At 44.6% G+C, this 20,118-nt stretch overlaps 1 protein-coding gene across 1 annotated transcript in view; it reads left to right on the top strand.

The window, feature by feature from the left end:
- The window catches only part of LOC126272090 (laminin subunit alpha-1), a 1,228,077-nt gene that overhangs the window by 532,284 nt on the left and 675,675 nt on the right, over positions 1 to 20,118 (top strand). Inside the window, exons 3-4 of the mRNA XM_049974652.1 lie at positions 11,014 to 11,256; positions 18,293 to 18,538. Of these exons, the coding sequence (XP_049830609.1) occupies positions 11,014 to 11,256; positions 18,293 to 18,538 (489 nt within the window). The remainder of the gene's footprint in view (positions 1 to 11,013; positions 11,257 to 18,292; positions 18,539 to 20,118) is intronic.

The following is a 20,118-nucleotide window of genomic DNA, read 5'->3' as shown; positions in this document are numbered from 1 at the left end:
GGTGGGCTCGTGCAGGAGCTAATAATCTTAGGAGCATTCGCGTACTTACGAGCGAAATGGCGCTGTGATTATCACACTGGAATCGCGTTTTGGAGAACGACGGTTCAAACCCGCGTCCGGCCGCCCTGATTTAGGTTGTCTGTTTCCCTAAATCTCTTCAGGCAAATGCCGATATGGATCTTTTGAAAGGACACGGCCGACTTCCTTCCCCATCCTTCGCTAATCCGATGGGACCGATGACTTCGTTGTCTGGTCACCTCCCCCAAATCAACCAACCAACCAACCTTATTTACCTTTTTGCTGTTTCTAGTCTATTTTCCTGCTGCGGAGGTTGTTATGGATGGGTTCTCGTACGTTGCGTCGTGAGGGGAAAACCATAACCCGCATTCGCCTGACAGTAGAGGGAAACCCGTTTAAAACCTCAGTTGGAGATAAATGTATTACCTCCTTTCATTCCTTGTGTACTTTGTTCTTCCTGCTATTCATATCGCTATTTCTGTTTAAGTGTGCTGGCATATTTGGAGTGTTGACAATCCACATGATTTGTTCATGTTTTTCCTGTTTCCTTATTTTTTGTTATTCACCAAATGATATGCGGCCGACATTTGCATTTGAAATCAGGTATTGATATTTGTAAGAGACAACGTTAGTAGCATAGTTACTGTTTCGTTGCTTACCCGTCTGCTTTTTTTATCCCATATTTCTCAGCTTAGTGTACGGGTGCTTTCGGCTCATATTGCAGTTTTCGTGCAACTCGCAGCAGTCGTCTGTCTGTTGCCTCATATTACTAATGTTTACATCCAAACCGCACATCTTATTCCTGCTTAGGCCTCAAGAACAGGTTGTAGACGTGGATCGTTGCTGGTGCCACTGCCCCACCCCAACTTTCAATGCTGTACGAGTATTAGCATGGTCTTAGCTGTTTTGTTGTTTGCTGCCGCTATCTTTTTTTGCGTTGTCCCTCCAGTTTAGCAGCCGATCCACGACGATACCAAGGTATCTGGCTGTGTTCTGAGCTATTATTCTTGCCCCCCCCCCCTCCCCCCCCCCCCCCGTAGTTCCACTGTTGCAGTTTGAGGGTTTTTGTGTTGCATACTGGACCGAGCTTCCATGTACAAAGACACGGACAGATGTGGGCGCATGTGCCACTTTTCCACCCATTCTGCTAGGGTGACTGCTGGCACACCCTTGCGCATCCTAACTGCCGGCTGTAGAGTCACTGGGGAATGGTGCGTACTTACGCCCACCCTAAAAAAATTTAAAAACATAATTTGTTAATTGTTATTGGATTATATTAACAACATACTGCTGGCTAGAGTGGCCGAGCGGTTCTAGGCGCTATAGGCTGCAACCGCGCTACCGTAGTTCTAAGTTCCAGGGGACTTATGACTTCAGCAGTTAAGTCCCATAGTGCTCAGAGCCATTTGAACCATTTAACAACATACTGTTTCAAGCGGTACTGACGTATGTCAGTAGCGACCAGGACCTGAAAATGCCTTTAGCACGTTCTTAGCAACATCAACTGATTTTCAATAATTATACTACCAACTTCATGACCACCACAAAAAAATTTAAAGAAATGCAGATTTTGTTCACTATTGTTGACTTTCTCTCTTAATACAATTTTTAAGAAGATACTGAAGTGTAAGTAAGGTCATGAACTGGAAATATTAAATACGTCATTCACGGGAAAAGTGAGATCTACTACCGAGACTTAAATTTTTTGGTTAAGTTTAACTAAAAAATTTAAGACACTTGGTAGCCGTTAAAAGAATTCATTAAAAACAATAATGATTTTTTAAGAATTGTTAAATACAAAGTAAATGAATAATTACAATATTTTCTTAAGATGGGCATAAATTAACCCGCCCCCCTGTCCCCTTGGTATTGCGTGGGTTAATTACACGGTCCCAAAAGCCGTTAATTAGAACCACGACAGAGATTTTGTCAAATTTGATCCGGTGACAGTCTTCCAAGCATGCTCAACTAAAGCGGATTTTTCGGGGTAGCGTAAACGATAAAAAATCTCCTGTTCCTTCAGGCGTTGTTCCAGATTGTGTCCTGTTTGTACGACTTTAGACTGGCCTCATTCACTGGGAATTTTGTAGATCCCAGCCGCGTCTGTAACTGGTCACAGCAACTGCCGAATTTTTCCGCGGGTGAGTAGGTCGAGTTGATTTTGTCCCTATTCAGCAGGAGGCTTATAAGTAAATCTGTAGTTAGGTGTAAATCTGTTGTCTACAACTAGTTGCGACGTGCCGTTACTTTTAAACCACTTGACGCTGCTAGAGGCACGAGAACATTTCATTCATTGTAACTGCCGCGATGCTCTGAATTCTTGCAGTAATAGAAACCATTACTTAGTGAGAAGAACGATAAACAGTACATGTATCTACCGCAACCAGTCACTTTGTTTAAATTATTAATCGTTTGGCATTAACTAGCTTATTGCTGTTTCTTGTGTGTCTTGGAACTCGGTTAGGTCCAGAGTATATGCTTCTCTACACAGAAATGAACAACACGTATTTTTTGACAAAAGGGCGTTGTCATTAAATGTTTTTGGTATTGCTGTGCTGGTGGCTTACTGGATGTATGTGTGGTGTCCTCGTTTTGTAGCACATTTTCACAAAATATGCTAATGTACAATCACTCACTTCATATGTTTTCAATTAGTTGCCCATTAGCATCTATTTCTATAGTATACAAGTCATCCATAAAGCATATAAAGTGACGCTAACTATTGAGATATTCTTACATGGCACAGGACGTTGATACTGTACTAAAACAAGTGGAGTTCTCTCAAGGCGGGCATAACGGAATGGAAATGGTCATGACATTACAATAAAGCTCCTTCACAGTATTTGCGGTCCCCTTCAACTATACTTAATTTAACAGACTGACGAACTGACTCCGACTCCCCCCCCCCCCCCGTCCCCGCCCCCACTACCTCCACTACTTCGCTGTCCCCATCTCTTTTCCTCCACTCCTAGATCTTTCTTCCAGCGTATCCCTCTCTCCTTAATTGAATGCATTTTTCGTGTTTTTCGTGGCTTGACCACCTGTAGCGCTAGTGGACCCCTTTGGCCTCTTCGCGTTGCTCAAATTTTCCTAATTTAAATAATGAAACAGTGCACCTGGTACGTACTTTTTAGCACTAGGCGTTTCGGGAATTTATTCTCATTGTCAAGTGGAAATATTTACATAAGTGTTTTGCGTGCTGTTTGTATATATGCTGCGTCTCTCTTGTACTGTACTGTGTCGTCTTTTTGAGGTTGTCAGGTACTGTACTGTGCTGTGCTTCCTACATTATGCAGAAAAACACACACGCATCGTGAAATTTCGCAAACAGTATGAGTGATGGTTTGCGTGTGTGCGGTTTTCCGTATAATAGAGGAGACGCAGCACCTTATAACCCCAAAACGATTATAGTGCAAGACAGGCAGCACAACACACAAAATACTAATGTAAATATTTAATCATGACAATGATAAATTCTCGAAGTGTGTCGTGCTAAACAACAAAACATATAAGGCGCATTCAAACGAAGCCCGGTCACTAGTATAAAGTAACGGTAACGATTTTATCAATTCAAAAATGAAGTTATACACAGTACACACACTCAAAAATAGTCGCCAAAACTGTTGGCACATTTATCCCAGTGCGACACCAGCCGGGCGATTCCATCTTTGAAGAAGTTAGTAGGCTGTTGTCGGATCCAGGCCTGGACCAGCTACACACTTCGTCGTCCGTTGCGAATCGATGTCCACAAATAGCTTGTTTTAGAGGTCCAAACACCTGAAAGTCACGCGGTGAAAGATCGGGACTGTACGGTGATGTTCCAGCGTTTCACACCGAAACTGCTGCAATGTCGACTTCATCGACACATTTTACGGCCTCCAACTCACTCCTCGTTGTTCCTGCTTACTCACCTGACGCTTTTCGCTTGCTGTGTTACTAGATAAGTAATTTAGCTAGTAATTAATTGTTTTTGCTGTATATTCTATAGTATTTACATGCATTAGTGGCAGTTAGACCTGGTAAATTGGAGGTTTCAGTCTTTATTTGCGTCTGAATAGGAAAAGCGAAGTTTCTGTTTAGGACAGTTTCGCGTGAACGCAAACGTTTGTTTACATCCGTAACGCGTTAAATACTCGGGATTATCAATTAAGTCAGTATACAATACTCAGTATTTACGTCTATTAGTGTCATTTAGACTCGATACATTGAAGGTAGCAGTTTTTATACGTTTTATTAAGGAAAGTGATACTGACAGTGAATTCTAATCTCACTTGTATACTTAGAACTAGCGCAACCTGCGAGCGTTAACAGTTAAGCAAAGGTAAAATACGTGGTAAATAATGTTACATTACAATATCTGAGTAAATAAGTGTTGAATACAACTTGTCAGTCATTCTTACATACGGTTTAGTTAGAAGAAAGCTAAAACTCACCTCGTCGTCTGCTTAAATTCCTTAGCTTGTAGTGGGCTGTAGTGATCGTGTACTGTAAGCCCATCGGTTCCTATACAGTAGAGTTCGTATTTGTTCTTTAGATTCTGAACTCTTATTGTTAGGTGAAGGTTTTGTTTTGTAACAGCATCTGTCAGTGTACAATACTCAGTATTTACGTTTATTAGTGTCATTTAGACTCGATACAGTGAAGGTAGCTGTCTTTATAGTTTTATTAGGTCATTTTCGCGTGTACGTAAATGTTTGTTCACATTATACATACGAGGGATAATCAGTGGGTGTAGTTTACCGTAAGTTATTGTTTAATTATTATTCACTAGCTAGCCCCTAGTAGTTTACTGTAGATTGCCCCTAGCAGGAAGATAAGCACCAGATCTAGCTTCTACCACACATTTTTATTGTTGAGTGTCATTTCTGCCCAGATCTAGCTTCTACCATACGTTTTTTTATTGTTTTTCGTTGTTGAGTGTCCTTTCAAATGGTTCAAATGGCTCTGAGCACTATGGGACTTAACTTCTGAGATCATCAGTCCCCTAGAACTTAGAACTACTTAAACCTAACTAGCCTAAGGACAGCACACATATCCATGCCCGAGGCAGGATTCGAACCTGCGACGTAGCGGTCGCGCAGTTCCAGATTGTAGCGCCTAGAACCGCTCGGCCACCCTGGCCGGCTGAGTGTCCTTTCTGTCAACTAGAGTGTAGCTGTTAACCTTGTGTGGCAGTAGGTTTCCAAGTTTCTTATAGTAAATCACATATTAGCTAGATGAATAGGGACTGTGTCTGTTGTGTGCTGTGTGATGGGGTGCCAAGGGCAGCCTCTGCTGTACTAGGTGTGCAGGGGGGGGGGGGGGAGGGGGGGGGGGGGCGCATGCCACAGCTCTCTGCCGCTGAGCCGACCTCCGGTGCGGCTGACCGGCAGGCCACTCTCACCTCAGTGTGGGTGACGGACTGAGTCGAGGTCTCGAGCCTCAAGCCGAAGGCTGCATGGAGGACGCCGGTTCCTGCAAAATCCCATGCGCTGCTAATAGATTCAGTGTGCTATCTGATGCTTGCGGGGAGGCTGAGCGGGATCAGAATGCCCCTTCTGCCAGGATAGTGGCCGTTCCTTCAGCAAGGTCCGGACAGACACGTGGGGATAAGGGTTTGTTAGTTACTGCGAGCTCCAGTGTTAGACTGTTCGTGTAGCCCCTCAGGAACGTAGCCGCTGGGGCGGGGAAGAAGTCCAACGTTCACTCGGTGTGCTGGGGGGTCCGGGATGTGGAAGAGGCTACCGAGTGTGCGGGGTGCAGCCAGCTGCAGGTAGTTGCAGCAACGATGCTGGGTAGAGCGCAGGATGTATTGCACCAAGATGCGTTAAATTTTCACAAGGCTGAGATGTACCGTTCCTTCAAAAGGTTATCAAAGGTACCTAGTACTTTATTTTCTTCCTTCAACGAGAATGTTACGAGACTGAACACAAACATCTATGCGCATGGGCGCGCAGATTTCTTTGGAGCAGGGTTATTAAACACTTTGGAAGCAGTCAGAAGATGTTGAAACTAGTGGTAACCATCCACTTGCAACCGTCCATTGGGCGTCACTCGGAAGAGCTTCCCCCCAGTCACAAACCACGGGAACTGGGAGGACGCCTGCGTCGAAAGCATTCCCATGGTTCCAGCCGTATCTCGAACGAACGTTATATGTGAGCGTGGGTGTGTCTGGAGTGTGAAGAGGTGTCTGGGAGTCGACGACAATGTATAATATGTGAATTTGAAGACAGGGTGCCTTCCCGAACTACAGCTATAACTAACGTACACCACGATTAAAGATTGAGTTTCCCGTCTAGCAGTGCAGTTAGTGCACTGCGCTTTACGTGGCTTCTGCGTACATTTCTTGTATTAGTTGATAATTTCTGTATTCCATAACGTTAACGCATTTAGTAAGAAATAAACATTACCCGGGCATGTTTCCTCACTGCTTCGCCACTGATTCAAAAGTCGCTCTGTGGTGGGGTCGGTATAAACTTGTGCAACTGCCTGTAGCTGCTCCTTGTAACGGAGATGGGTAGATAGCGCAGGGATTCGCCGGCTGTTCTTCAGTTTACACATATTCTTCAATGCCTATGCTTTGTTTTCGTACGCCACACGTAGAAGAGACAAAACAGAGCGCTTCAGACAGAATTACAATACACACTTGGTTAACGGAGCGTCACGAACTCGTTCACAAAACACAACAGTTGCGGGGCCACGAGCTGCTCGCACATTGGGACCGGCAGCGCAGCGCGGTGACCCCTGACGGCTAAGCAGCAATCTGCGGGCCATTATTCCACAAACACGGAGAGGCGGCCGGCTCTCGTTGGCATCGCACGGGCGCATGCATAATGAATGAGACGCGAGCACGTGGGGGCGTCCAGAGAGGGGGGGTGGCAAGCGCGCCGCCTATTTGTCAGCCGGAATCCGGCGCGCGCCAATTATCTGCGGCACGCGAGTAACTCACGTGTTTACATCGCGCTGCGGCTCCGCTAAGGAATGTCCCGGCGCGGTGTGCGGACCGCGCTTGAAAGGGAAGCAGCGCAACCAAATCGGCGGAGATCAGAAATGCGGGTAATGTGAGGGAAACACTGCACTGCGATCGGATAGCCTACTACCGCAGCTGCGGCCAAACGAAAACATTCATTAAAACGAAAACATTCATTACCCCACTATAAAGTAATCAGAGCATTTCGTACTAAATACACTAACAGAAATGGGAAGTGCTGCATCACGAAGGACCAGTCCAGTATTTATCATACTGTGTGAAATTGTTCGTTACGTAACGTGTATTAAATGATTAAACCTTTGCTCTGTTTCGGACTGATGGCCAACATCATCACTTGTATGAGCTGTAAGCTCTGCGAACAGGAATGAGTACTCTCGTTGCGGCAAAGAAGTAAACGGCCTCCGAATTTTGTCTATAGAAATTTCTTGCCATGCCTGTAACACATGCTGTGCCACTTCCTGAAGATTGGTGGCCAGCGGAGGTTGGTATCAAAGTATATATCTGCTCATCGCAATCCAGATATGCTTTATGAGTGGCTGTATGATTGGGCAAGTTAGTCAAGAACTGTACATGCCTCAAAGCGTTTGTGGTGTAAACTGCAGTGTAAGATCTTGCATCATCTTTGCTGGTGATCGGGGCTCAATTCAAAGTGGTACTCATTACCGAAGACAATTCCACTCCAGTCATAAGTTTTCAGGTGAGAGTCGTGTGCGGACTCTAGAGACACCCCTGACAGCGATGGGATTCCAACTTTGCTGTCGCCATACGGCCCAAGAACCAGCAGTGATGATCTGGACAGCCCTTTCTCCTCATAGTAGAACCGCTTTGGTTGTCATCCGCGGCTTCCTTACAACGCAGCTGTACGTCGACAATATTCTACATTTGCCCTTGAAGGCAGGCCATCCTGTGCTTACCTTTCAGCAAGATAATGCCTGTCCGCACACGCCGAGAGTTCCTACTGCTTGTCTTCGTCCTTGCCAAACCCTCCCATGGCCAGCAAAATCGTCGGTTCTCTCCCTGAGTGCATTATGGACAAGGTCCCCCAACCATCTCGTATCTCGTTGGAACAGTTGGAAAGAATTTGGCACATTATCCCTCAGGAGGATATCCAGCAACTCTGCCATGCCAAATAACTGCTTGCGTAATGGCCAGATGTAGCCCAACATGTTACTGACTTCATCAATCTGTGAAACTCTTTCTCTTGAATAAATGATCCAGTTTTCCTGAAACAGTAACCATTTGTTTGTCTGGGCATGTACATCACATCTATCGAGTTCCGCTCCATTCAGTTACTTCCTTCGCGGTGCGTAGTTCCTTTTTTCCCCTTAGAGTGTTTTTTATTCAGTTTCAGGGAGAATCACAAAAAGTGTTTTGTTTTTAGACATGAAATTAGTAGATGAAATTGGGCTATAAAGGATAGGTTTCCAAGTAAATAATAATTTCGTGTGACTCAACGGCCTGGTGCAAGACTTTCAATTGGACGCTAAACAAGCGACTTGCCGTCCCTAATGTATCCCAGTAACTCCTACTGGGAGAAGGGAGGTCTGAAATTTAACGTGAAATCCAAACCACGAGACGTTACTGACGAATCTCAACGTCGTTGAAGATAAAGGTTAGGTTAAAACAAGACTGAAAAATCCGTGGGCCGACCGGGATTAGACAATGTGAATTCTCTGTTTCCAGGTATGCGCTTTACCGCTAGAACACCAAAGGCCGGACTATTTTCCAAGAAATCAGCCAGATTTAACCTCTGCATTACGCAAATCTTGCTCTTCCTGGAGATACACGTTATCAATTTCCCCTGCAGATTATCAAAATGTAGCGGTGACATCTGATGCTGATTGCAAGAACTCTTGGATAAGGCACATGCACTGACTGAATGTTTTCGGCGTGCGTTTTGGTTGTACAAATCGGGGAGGAATGTCGTATCGGTTAGAGCCCCACCACTATGACATCTTACACTCATGAAGTTGGACAATGTCCATCCCAGTGATCTATCCAGCGGCGGTAGCCCGCCGTTCGCTTATTTACTGAGATCTCTAATTCCCAGACTCCATAAAAACAGTTATTCACAGTAGTGAGCGTGATGGCGCATTTTTAAAACAGTGGACTTGTACTTCCGGAGGAGCGGGATTCAAATCCAAGTCTGGCCATCTTCATTAGTTATCCACGGCTTCCCTCCAGCCTTTTTTTTTCTCTACGGGCGAATGCCTAAATCGTTAGTTTGAAATGAAAACTGGCAATTTCTTTCTCATCCATGAGCAATCCGAGCCAGTTCTCTACCCTTAATGACTCCATCGTTGTTGGGACGTTAACCGTTGCCTCCTTTTTATCCCCGCAGCATGTTCCGGTCAGTAGATTTTTCTCTGCATCATCCAAAGTCTGCACCATTTCCTCCACCGTTGAGTAGGTACAACCACAACGGAGGGAGAGGCCAGACAAACGTGTGGTTCCTGAAGAGGGGCAGCAGCCTTTTCAGTAGTTGCAAGGGCAACAGTCTGGATGATTGACTGATCTGGCCTTGTAACAATAACCAAAACGGCCTTGCTGTGCTGGTACTGCGAACGGCTGAAAGCAAGAGGAAACTACGGCCGTAATTTTTCCCGAGGGCATGCAGCTTTACTGTATGATTAAATGATGACGTCCTCTTGGGTAAAATATTCCGGAGGTAAAATAGTCCCCCATTCGGATCTCCGGGCGCAGACTACTCAAAAGGGTGTCGTTATCAGGAGAAAGAAAACTGGCGTTCTACGGATCGGAGCGTGGAATGTCAGATCCCTTAATCGGGCAGGTAGGTTAGAAAATTTAAAAAGGGAAATGGATAGGTTAAAGTTAGATATAGTGGGAATTAGTGACGTTCGGTGGCAGGAGGAACAAGACTTCTGGTCAGGTGACTACAGGGTTATAAACACAAGGGTTATAAACACAAAATCAAATAGGGGTAATGCAGGAGTAGATTTAATAATGAATAGGAAAATAGGAATGCGGGTAAGCTACTACAAACAGCATAGTGAACGCATTATTGTGGCGAAGATAGATACGAAGCCCACACCTACTACAGTAGTACAAGTTTATATGCCAACTAGCTCTGCAGATGACGAAGAAATTGAAGAAAAAACGGCTTCAGGAAAGGGAACTGCGCTAGTCAGTTGAGCGAGTATGTTCGGCGCGCGGGAAGCGCGGCCGGTGACGGGCAGAGGGACAGTGCTGGTGGATACGGCCGGTCTTTAGGTAGCTAGGAAGTGAAACAACTTACAAAATTTCGCGTTGTGTGGTATCTAGGGATTTAGTCTCTGAGCGGTGAGCAGCCGCGCGCCTGGTGTCAACTCTAACTTTTCGCGTAGATGACTTTCTTTTATCGATGATATTGTGAATGATCGAACTGCGTCATATCGATGTGCGCTCGAGTGAAATAGTAATTATAAACACGAACATTTTCGCTATTAGTTTGCTTTCTGAATAAACATTATTCTAACCAAATCGCAACTGTGTGGCCTACATCATTGATGGGTCGTTAATTTAGTTCCCGATATTACTATTACTGTTATTATATGTTGTATTAACTTTGTATTTCGCAACCTTGCCATCAGTCAGACAATTTAAAGGGTCACAAGTGTCCAATTTTGCGCGTGGAATGCGACTTGTGCGGTTCAATCCCTAGACGAGTTTGAGCCAAGACATTTCGACGAAGAGGAACCGCATGTGACCCCGAACATCTTTGGGATGTTAGCTCGCAAAGAGCGACATGGCTTCTCGATTGATGGGCATGCTAGAGACGCTGCCCAACACGTTTGTGTAAAACTTCATCGGATTTTAACTGTCGTTTCCATTTCGCGCCCGATCGGATCTTACTTTCCGAATAGCCCTCGTACAGTCCGTAGGTCTGTCATTTAAAAAGTCGACAGCAGTAATTACTTTTCGAAAACCTCGTGTATTGCTCCAGGCTGTCGTGTTCGTCGACTAGGTATTATTGCAATCAGCAAATAAAGCGACCTGTCTGAAGCTGACCTTTGTTTGTTCCGCAGGTGTACCAGGTGTCTTACGTGATTGTGAAGGCGGCCATCTCGCCGCGGCCGGCCAGCTGGATCCTGGAGCGCTCTCTGGACGGCGAGGCGTTCCTGCCCTGGCAGTACTACGCGCAGACGGACGACGAGTGCTGGAGCCGCTACGGCGTACCGCCAACCCCCGGCCGACCCACCTACCGCTCCGACTCGGAGGTCATCTGCACCTCCTACTTTTCAAAGCTGAACCCTCTGGAGGGCGGAGAGGTAAGGCCGCTCAGCTTACATTGCATTCTCGGACCTACGCTGTACGAGACCTATATCTGCGAGGAAAGTTTTTTTGTCTGTCAAGAACCTCTCCTTCAGACTTCAGATGCTGACCGTAAGCCCAATAATAGATATCCAAGGCAACATAATTTGGGATACGTCCACTACATGGATATTTGCTTACAGATCTTAGAGATCTCTTTTCGCTCCCGAAACAGCCTGAAGGGAACATCTCACGAGTTTCAGACTTACAAGAGGGTTGACTGAAAAGTAATGCTCCACCGTCGTAACTCTTCAACAGTTGGCAGCATTGGTATGCGGCAGGTACTGACTTGGTTCGCAGCCTCTTCTCTACAGATCCAGTTGGCGGAAGCCTTAGCACTGAACGGTTGTGTTCTTACAGTGTAAAGTATGGAACCCTGCGCAGACGGTGGGTCCATACGATTTAAGAAACGTGTAGTCACTGAATTCTTGACAGCACAAGGTGTCACCCCAAAGGAGATTCATCAGAGAATGAAAGCAGTTCATGGTCATTGTGTTGATATGAGTACTGTGCGTCGTTGGGCGAGTAAGTCTGAATATGTTGAGGGAACATCTGATCTGCCTGAGAAGCAAAGAGTTGGACGTTCTGTGACAGCAACCACCGAGTTTCACAAGGAAAATGTTGACAGATTGATTCAGGACGATAGTCGTATCGCCCAGAGAGAAACTGCAAGCACAATCGTCATGTCACAAGAACGTGTGAGTCAAATTATTGCGTTGCTTGGCTATCGGAAGATCTGTGCACGATGGGTACCCTGGATGCTGACTCCTGGAATGAAAGCGCACAGACCTGAAATTTACCAGGAACTCCTCTCGCGTTACGAGAATTGTGACAGGAGCCGAAACCTAGGTACACGATTACGACCCAGAGACGAAACGTCAGTCCATGGAATATCGACACAAAGTCTCGCCCCAAAAAAAGCAAGACGCAGCCCTCAGCTGGAAGAGTCATGGCCAAGTGTTCTGGGACGCAGATGGTGTAATCCACGTTGATTTCCTTGATCGTGGAACAACAATAAATTCAGAGCGTTACACATCACAACGTTGCGAACTCTGAAACGACGGCTAACAAAGGTCCGAAAGGAAAAGGGAAATGTTTTCCTGCAACATGACAATGCCAAACAACACGTTTCACGTGCCACCACGGCAGTACTTCAGAGACTGAATCTCACCTCCATACAGTCCAGATTTAGCATCGTCTAACATCCATCTGTTCCCGATAATGAAAGACGATCTGCGGGGACATCATTATGCTTCTGAGGAAGACGTTGAGAGAACTGTGAGACTGTGGTTGCGGAAACAGAGTGTCGACTTCTTCCGTGACGGCTTCAGTAAATTTTTTAATCGTTGGCAGAAATGTAGCCAATTGGCTGGTGGTTATGTGGTAATTAAAGATCGCATTCTAAGGATTATATCTGCGTTTATTTATTAAAATATTTCCACCCAAACATAATTAACGAAGGTGGCGGCATTACTTTTCATTCAACCCTCGTATGTTAGGGTTCCCAGTTAGAAATTATTTCTGACTGCATGTCATCAAATAACAACTTACCACCTAACTGCAAAGAAATCTGATAGAGACATAAAATGCTCAACACACTGCATTCGCAATTTCGAAGGACAAAGATATTTCTATAGAATTTGGACATCCAGTTGTGGCTCTATCCTAATGATTGCCAACCTTTTTGAGACCGTTGCCCTTTAGTGTAATCAGATATTAGTTACTACCCCCGCCCCTCCCTCTACCATCACCAAAATTAGGGCCTAATTAAACGTTAGAATAAAAAGAACTGCCTTTGAACACTTTCATTTGTAAAATGACGAATGCTAAAGGATATTTAGTGTCTGTAGGTGTTTTATTAAGCCTCGGGCTTTTGAATCAATGTGACAGTTGGTACTGCTGATTAAGCAATTTTCAGTACACCGCGAGTGCTACCTAAAATTGCTCCTGAGAAAAAAAGCGGACTATCCTCAGTGGTGTTAGACACTTGCTTCCTCAGCGGCACCTCTACATTGCCTCACTTGCCTCGTACGCACCCTGCAACCCCATTTAAAATCAGCCACGTTAAAATGTGTACACTATATTTGGGCATACTGTATGAGAATCACTTAACTGTTGGACTCCTTGCTTCTGAACTCGCAGCAACTGGAACACTTCTGGCTGACAATGATTTGAATTTGACACTGCCACTAACAATAACAACAAGAACTATAATAATAATGTGATTCTTGAGTTTCTCCCGGCGTATTTGATAATCAAAATATCCACGGGTGAACGTTCACAGGAGCTCAGTCCGTCAGTTCACCTGATGATGGCGACATGTTTGATCGCCGAAATATTGTGCCCGTTGGACACTATAGACCGGCAGTACACCCGCGGATATTTTGATTATAATAATAATGATAATAAAGACGTTACCCCCAGCAGCGTAGTAACCACTACACAGTTGCTATTGTGTTGTGCTGTCAGTTAGTTCTTTGATGTTGCGAGCTGAATAACAAAGAAACTTCTAGTCTATTGTGGGAACCATTTACAACCCAGAAAACACATTTCCATGTGATATTTATCCATGTGTGACGTATATGTTTCAGGTTTACTGTCACGGAAGCACGGTACAAAATGCAGAGTACGTGTGTAGTGGCTGGTCTATGTAAGGAAAATGTTGTTCATACATTCGTTTCACAAGTTTTAACATCCACCACATTGTGTCACACGTTAATGCTAGCATTAAAAAAAAGTAATTATTGGTAACTTATATAATCAGTATTATAGTCTTACGAATGGTTATAATAATGATCTTTTAAAAACAATTTAGTTTCATGACACAATACAATTGAGGTGCTGAGAACCAGAAGGACCTAAAGCACTTCATCGTCGACTGTGCGCACTGTTCCATCTTCTGACATCTGTTGATTTTATGGCGAATCCGGTTTATCTGCGCTGTAGGCCCATGTCGTATATACTTGTATGAACAATCAGGGAAAGCTGTATCACTGGTTTCTCTGATACTCAAGTAAATGTAGGCTCAACGACAGTGTGCTTTAGGCCCTTATAGTTCTCAGTGCCTTAAATAAACACAGCCCTCTTCTTTTTGCCTCCCCCCTCACCCCCCCCCCCCCAAAAAAAGGATAAAATTATATTTTGCCCTCGAGGGTTAATTAGCCTCAGGTTGGGAACCACTGTTTTAGCCTATGGACCGAGCGCTTTTATCAAGAATCACATGAACCTTGCCTACACGACTCGAGTCAGGGAATACCTTCTTAGAGATCGTGCCTCCTTCTGATCTAAAGTCTGCAGTTCCTTGAAATATCTTAACCGAGAGCTTTTTCAGGAACTAGACACTGGAATGACGATCTATAAAATAATAATATTGGGATGCCAAGCAATTTTATTTAATTCATTCAAAAAATCAAAGTAATAAGTATCAGTTGCAAATTCTTCAGTTACAGTCACTCAAATTAAAAGGCCACCCAAAATGCGGCTTTACGTCCCAATTTTCCAATCATCAAGGCGAATTCTGTTAATTAGTGCTGAAATAACTTTCTCCCGTGGGTCAAACTTTAATGTTATCATTTGCGCTTAACGTTGTGCGTTTTAAACACTTTCATCGAGAAATTCAAACTTTATAGTTTTAACACGGCTTGTATTACCGAAAACTGATCGCATACTGCTTGCCTGCTTTAATACTAACACACCAACAACCAGTTATTGATAAAAATTCAATCAAACCGAAAACGTATTCGTATCATCGTTGTTTTACAAAATGTATACAAATGAAACCAATTAAATACGTAGAATATTATTTAGCGCGGAGAAGTTGCGCCAGTAAGCCATCCTGTTGGAGATGTTCGCATTATAATTAACACAATAAATACGTACTCCATGCGGGCATGCGATGCATCCGCTACCTCACACGTTGGTCTAGCTGTGTCCGCCAATAAAAATTATAGATACCGTTCTAAGTAAAGTGGTCGCTGAAGCTGGTCATATCACAGACTGGTTCATCCGCATTTCCGTATGTGTCGTTACTGATCATAGAGTACGGACTCTGTTCCCCGTGAAGACGACCTGGACGGTATATCCAGAGTCGAGCGACCATTGGAACGTAATGTTAAAAGAGATCGTTAAAAATATTATATTTTCTTCTGACGAAATAGGCAGATTTAACAAGCAAACGAAGTTATGAAAATCTGTGGGGAGTTAAAATAGTAAGCATAACTAGAAATGAAAACCTGATGGCTGAATTTGGAAAGTAGTAAAGAACCAAGTAATTGTTCGAGAGTATAACCCATACTTTCTCGAAGTTTTTACTTCCCCTTAATTCTTCTGGAGAGGTTTTTATTACCTTATCTACTTTTGGACTTTGTGATACAGAAACACTGTCAACCATCGACGTTTTATTTTATTACAAGAAACCCTTACAAAAATAACGAGCTTTTTGTAGCTTTTTACCACGCCACTACTTTGGAACTCCAACCAGAGTTCTGCTACGAAAACAACAAAATATAGCACTTCATGTGAAGAAAATCTGAAGAGTCTCGCTTTGTTGTTAGTCCTCGGATGTGCTCCAAAACATGCGAATGTACAATAATAAACAATAGGACATTAATTGTTTACCTTGTCTTTCTAAACCCATCCACCAGTTTAGGATCTGACTGCATACCAACTTTATCGAACCATAAATAACCCACACGCAGAGTGCCACACAGCTCAGCTAAATACCTAGCCTACGTAGAACTGGCATTTAAACTATAGTGGTCTGTCTCATTCGAACACCTTCCGAAACCAAGTCCGCAACAATAAAGCGTCAACACATAAATAATAAGCAATCGAAGTAGAATGCGAATCACGAACGCAGTTATAACAGTACAGACGTATAATTCCGAGTTCTAGCAGAGATCAGGCAAGTAGACACGAAAACTAAACTCTGGGCTTTAGCTGCGGCAGCCAACTTCTTAGGTACGTACAGTATTCAACGGACACTCCTCCATGACGAGCCGAAGGCAGCGCTGGTATAAGGATTTCGATTGTCTCTGTGGTGGGCATATTAAGTACGGGTTGTCTGGCCAGGATACTGAGTTAGAAACAGCAGAATGGCCCTACTGGGTAATGAGTCGCGTGATATATTTTCTCTCCCCCCCCCCCTCTCTCTCTCTCTCTCTGCCCCTCTCCTCACAGCCCCCCCCCCCCCTTCGCCATATACACACCAAAGAAAACGCATGCTAAATGGGTAGTAAAAACTGCGCTTCACACTACGAAGAAGCAAGTCTTCTCCACTCGTTGCATTTGGGAAGGCAACTGTTTAAATCTTCATCCGATCATCCAAATTTAGGTGTTCAACGGTTTTCCTAAATCACTTAGGGTAAATGCCGAGGTGATTCCTTCCATTTCCTACTAAAACCTGACGCTGTGCTCCATCTCTAATGAAGTCCTCGTCGACGGGATGTAAAACCCCAAGCTAAGTTCTTTTATTTCTTCGCACTCCTGTTATAAGTAAGGTTTTTCCAGTGGAAAAGACTCGCAAGTACGATGAGGGTGCAAAGCTGCTTACCCTGCGCTAGATCTGTGGAAGTGAAACTCAATCCAGAACACTCATCATTGCCTTCAACATTAGATTAGTCCGGGTTAGCAGCACTTTCCACTCCACAGGTGCAAGTGGGAACATACTCAAGAATGTAGAACAAGTCGGAAAATCAGAATGAACCCTACATGTTTGCAGTGAAGAAAGATATGCCAATGTACCTTACGCAAATCCAAAATGGTGCTCACGGATGCGGAATAAATCAAAAAGTCTTATATTTTCATTTAAAGGGTAATAACGGAGGTGTCACAAAATATGTAACTGTCAATGAGGTGCGTTTGATAGTTCTCAGGGTATTGTAGCCACGCAACACCAGAGAGAAAAATCGGTTTACAAAACTCATTCACATTTATCGCATTACAGTGCTGAAGACGTGAAAATATTTTACGTAATAATCAGATTATTTGATATACACATCAGTCGCGTTCCGTAAGAAATTCGGCTGGCTATCAATAAATTCTTTGCACTCCTCTTAACCTGAACTTTATTACTAGTAAAACTTGTCATGGCTCCTTGCAAGTTTATTGAAAATGTAGGTTCCTTGTTAACGGACTTCTTTCTAGAGCAAAGTAAGAGACTTTAAAGCTTTATGATGAAGATTATTTTTACTTCTAATTCTAATGTTGATCACATGAACTGAGCTATTGATCTGTAAACGTGGTATATTATTATTGACAAATTTCACGAAGAAATATAGTGGGACAGTGGTTAGTATTTCGTTTAAAAAACTCCTGCGGGACCTTCTCGAGTTCGTATCGTATATAATTCGTATTGCACGTTATCGAACTTGGAAAACTTTAGCTCGGCTTGATGTGTTACCCAAAAAAATAATCCTGTACAACCATACGGAATTAAACGAAGCGAAATGTGATATCACATATGTCTGGCAACTTTCGCATTACAGGTAAAGATTTGTTTAGATGCTTCAGCAGTTCTGTGGTATTCTCCTCCCAGTTGCATTTATTATGAAATTGTATTCCCAAGAATTTAACACGGCCGACCTCTTCTATCGGCTTATTCTCATACTTTGGGCACAACTGGTGAAAAACACCTCTTACAAGCCCTGAATGTGTTTTTTCAAAGTTTAGCGACGAAGAATTGGGTAGTAACAATTTATTACCATCTACAGAAATTTCATTAATAAATATTTCGACAACTGTACTTTAACCATCATTAATTGGAATATTTGTATAATCTGCAAGCAAAATAAACTTGGCATTTGATGAGTTTGCTGATGAAGGGTCTTTGATTAACACAAGAAAAAGTAACGGCCCCAATATGGATCAGAAAACAAGATGAGATCAGGGAATAACGGACATTATGGCGCGAACCAGATGAAAAAGACATCGACTCTGTTTACAGTGATGTCGGAGTAACTTACAGCACGAGTGAGGTAACGGTGGGGTTTGCAGATCCACACGTCGCTGGTGAGCGGCCGGCCGGGCGCGAACGAGTGGAGCGCGGAGCTACGCGACTTCACGCTGGCGCGCTACGTGCGGCTGCGCCTGCAGAAGGTGCACGCGCCCGACGAGCAGCTGTCGGCGCCCGACGCCTCCGTCACCCGCCGCCTCTTCTACTCCATCAAGGACATCAGCATCGGCGGACAGTGCGTCTGCTCGGGGCACGCCAGCCGCTGTCTGCAGGCCGGCCAGGACGGGGTAAGGCACGCCGTCTTCTGCGAACCCGTTCACAGCAACTGCAAATACGAGGTTCTGCAACCCGCCACATTTATTATATTATGATTTAAACGTCGCCTTTCGGGAGATTATACCTCCAACATCAGGAGGATTTATGTGAATTAGTAAAGGAAGTAGGTAAGCGTCTCTCGTACTGACTCGCATAGGTTCAAAAAATAAATAAAAATTAAAAATAAAGACATACCACGAAGAAAATATCCGAATGAGACGGAAATTGGTAGATGTGATGTACATTTACTGATAAATGATTACAATTTCACAAAAATTGCATCGTTTGTTCAAGAGAAAGAGCTTCACAAACTGAGTAAGTCGATAACGCGTTGCCGCGTGGTCTATGGCGCCTTGGTTCAAAAGTGGTTCAAATGGCTCTCAGCACTATGGGACTTAACATCTGAGGTCATCAGTCCCCTAGACTTAGAACTACGTAAACCTAACTAACCTAAGAACATCACATACATCCGTGCCCGAGGCACGATTCGAACCTGCGACCGTAGCAGCAGCGCGGTTCCGGATTGAAGCGCCTAGAACCGATCGGCCCCAACGGCTCGCTAAGGCGTCTTGCCACAGATCTCCTGTCGGAGTTTCGAATTCTCCCTCGGCAATGGGTGTGTGTGTTGTCTGTAGCATAAGTTAGATTAAGTAGTGTGTAAGCCTAGGGGCCGATGACCTCAGCAGTTTGGTCCCATAGGAACTTACCAGAAATTTCCAATTTTTTCAGTAACCCGTCGGTCCACCTGTGGCCCCTATGCAAGTAGTTATTCGGCATAGCACTGATTAACAAACTTGTTGGGTGCCCTCCTGAGGAATACTCTGCCAGATTCTGTACAATTGGCGCGCTAGATGGTCAAAATCCCCAGATGGCTGGAGGATCTTGCCAATTCTTAATTGGGGAGCGATCCGGCAACCTTGCTGGGCAAGGCAGGGTTTGGCAAGCACTTAGAAAAGCTGTAGGAAATCTCGCCGTGTGCGGGCGGGCATTATCTAGATGAAATGTAACTCAGCGATGGCTGTCGATGAAGGGCACCAAAAAAGGGGCGTACAACGTCGTCGACGTACCGCTGTGCTGTAAGGGTGCCGCGGCTGGCAACCACGGGGTCCTGCTGTGAAACGAAGGCACCTCCAGCCATTACTTCCAGTTGTCGGGCCATATGGTGGAGGACAGTTAGGTTTGTATACCAGCGCTGTTCGGGACGCGTCTTCGGCCTCGAATTTCATTGAATGTGTACAACTGTCTTTTGTGATGAGTCCTGCTTCGAACTGAGCCCTGATGCCCCAGAGAGAGGTGGGATACCAACCTGCCCGTGGCCCGACAACCAGGAGTGCTGGTCTGGGGTGCCATTTCTTTTCGTAGCGTGACCCCTTTGGCTGTCATCCACATCACCCTTTGTGCCACCAGAAGTCATACCCGATGGCTGCCCACTCCATGACGCTACGAGTAATACCGCTGTGACTGTGCGAAACTTTTGAAGAATGGCACGTCTCTGCAAGTCGCCGCCATACCACCGACGACGGTCATCCGGGATAGTGCAGAACCGTAACTG

This window comes from Schistocerca gregaria, chromosome 5 (assembly GCF_023897955.1).
Source record: "Schistocerca gregaria isolate iqSchGreg1 chromosome 5, iqSchGreg1.2, whole genome shotgun sequence".
Lineage (NCBI taxonomy): Eukaryota > Metazoa > Arthropoda > Insecta > Orthoptera > Acrididae > Schistocerca > Schistocerca gregaria.
This window is presented reverse-complemented; position numbering and strand designations above follow the sequence as displayed.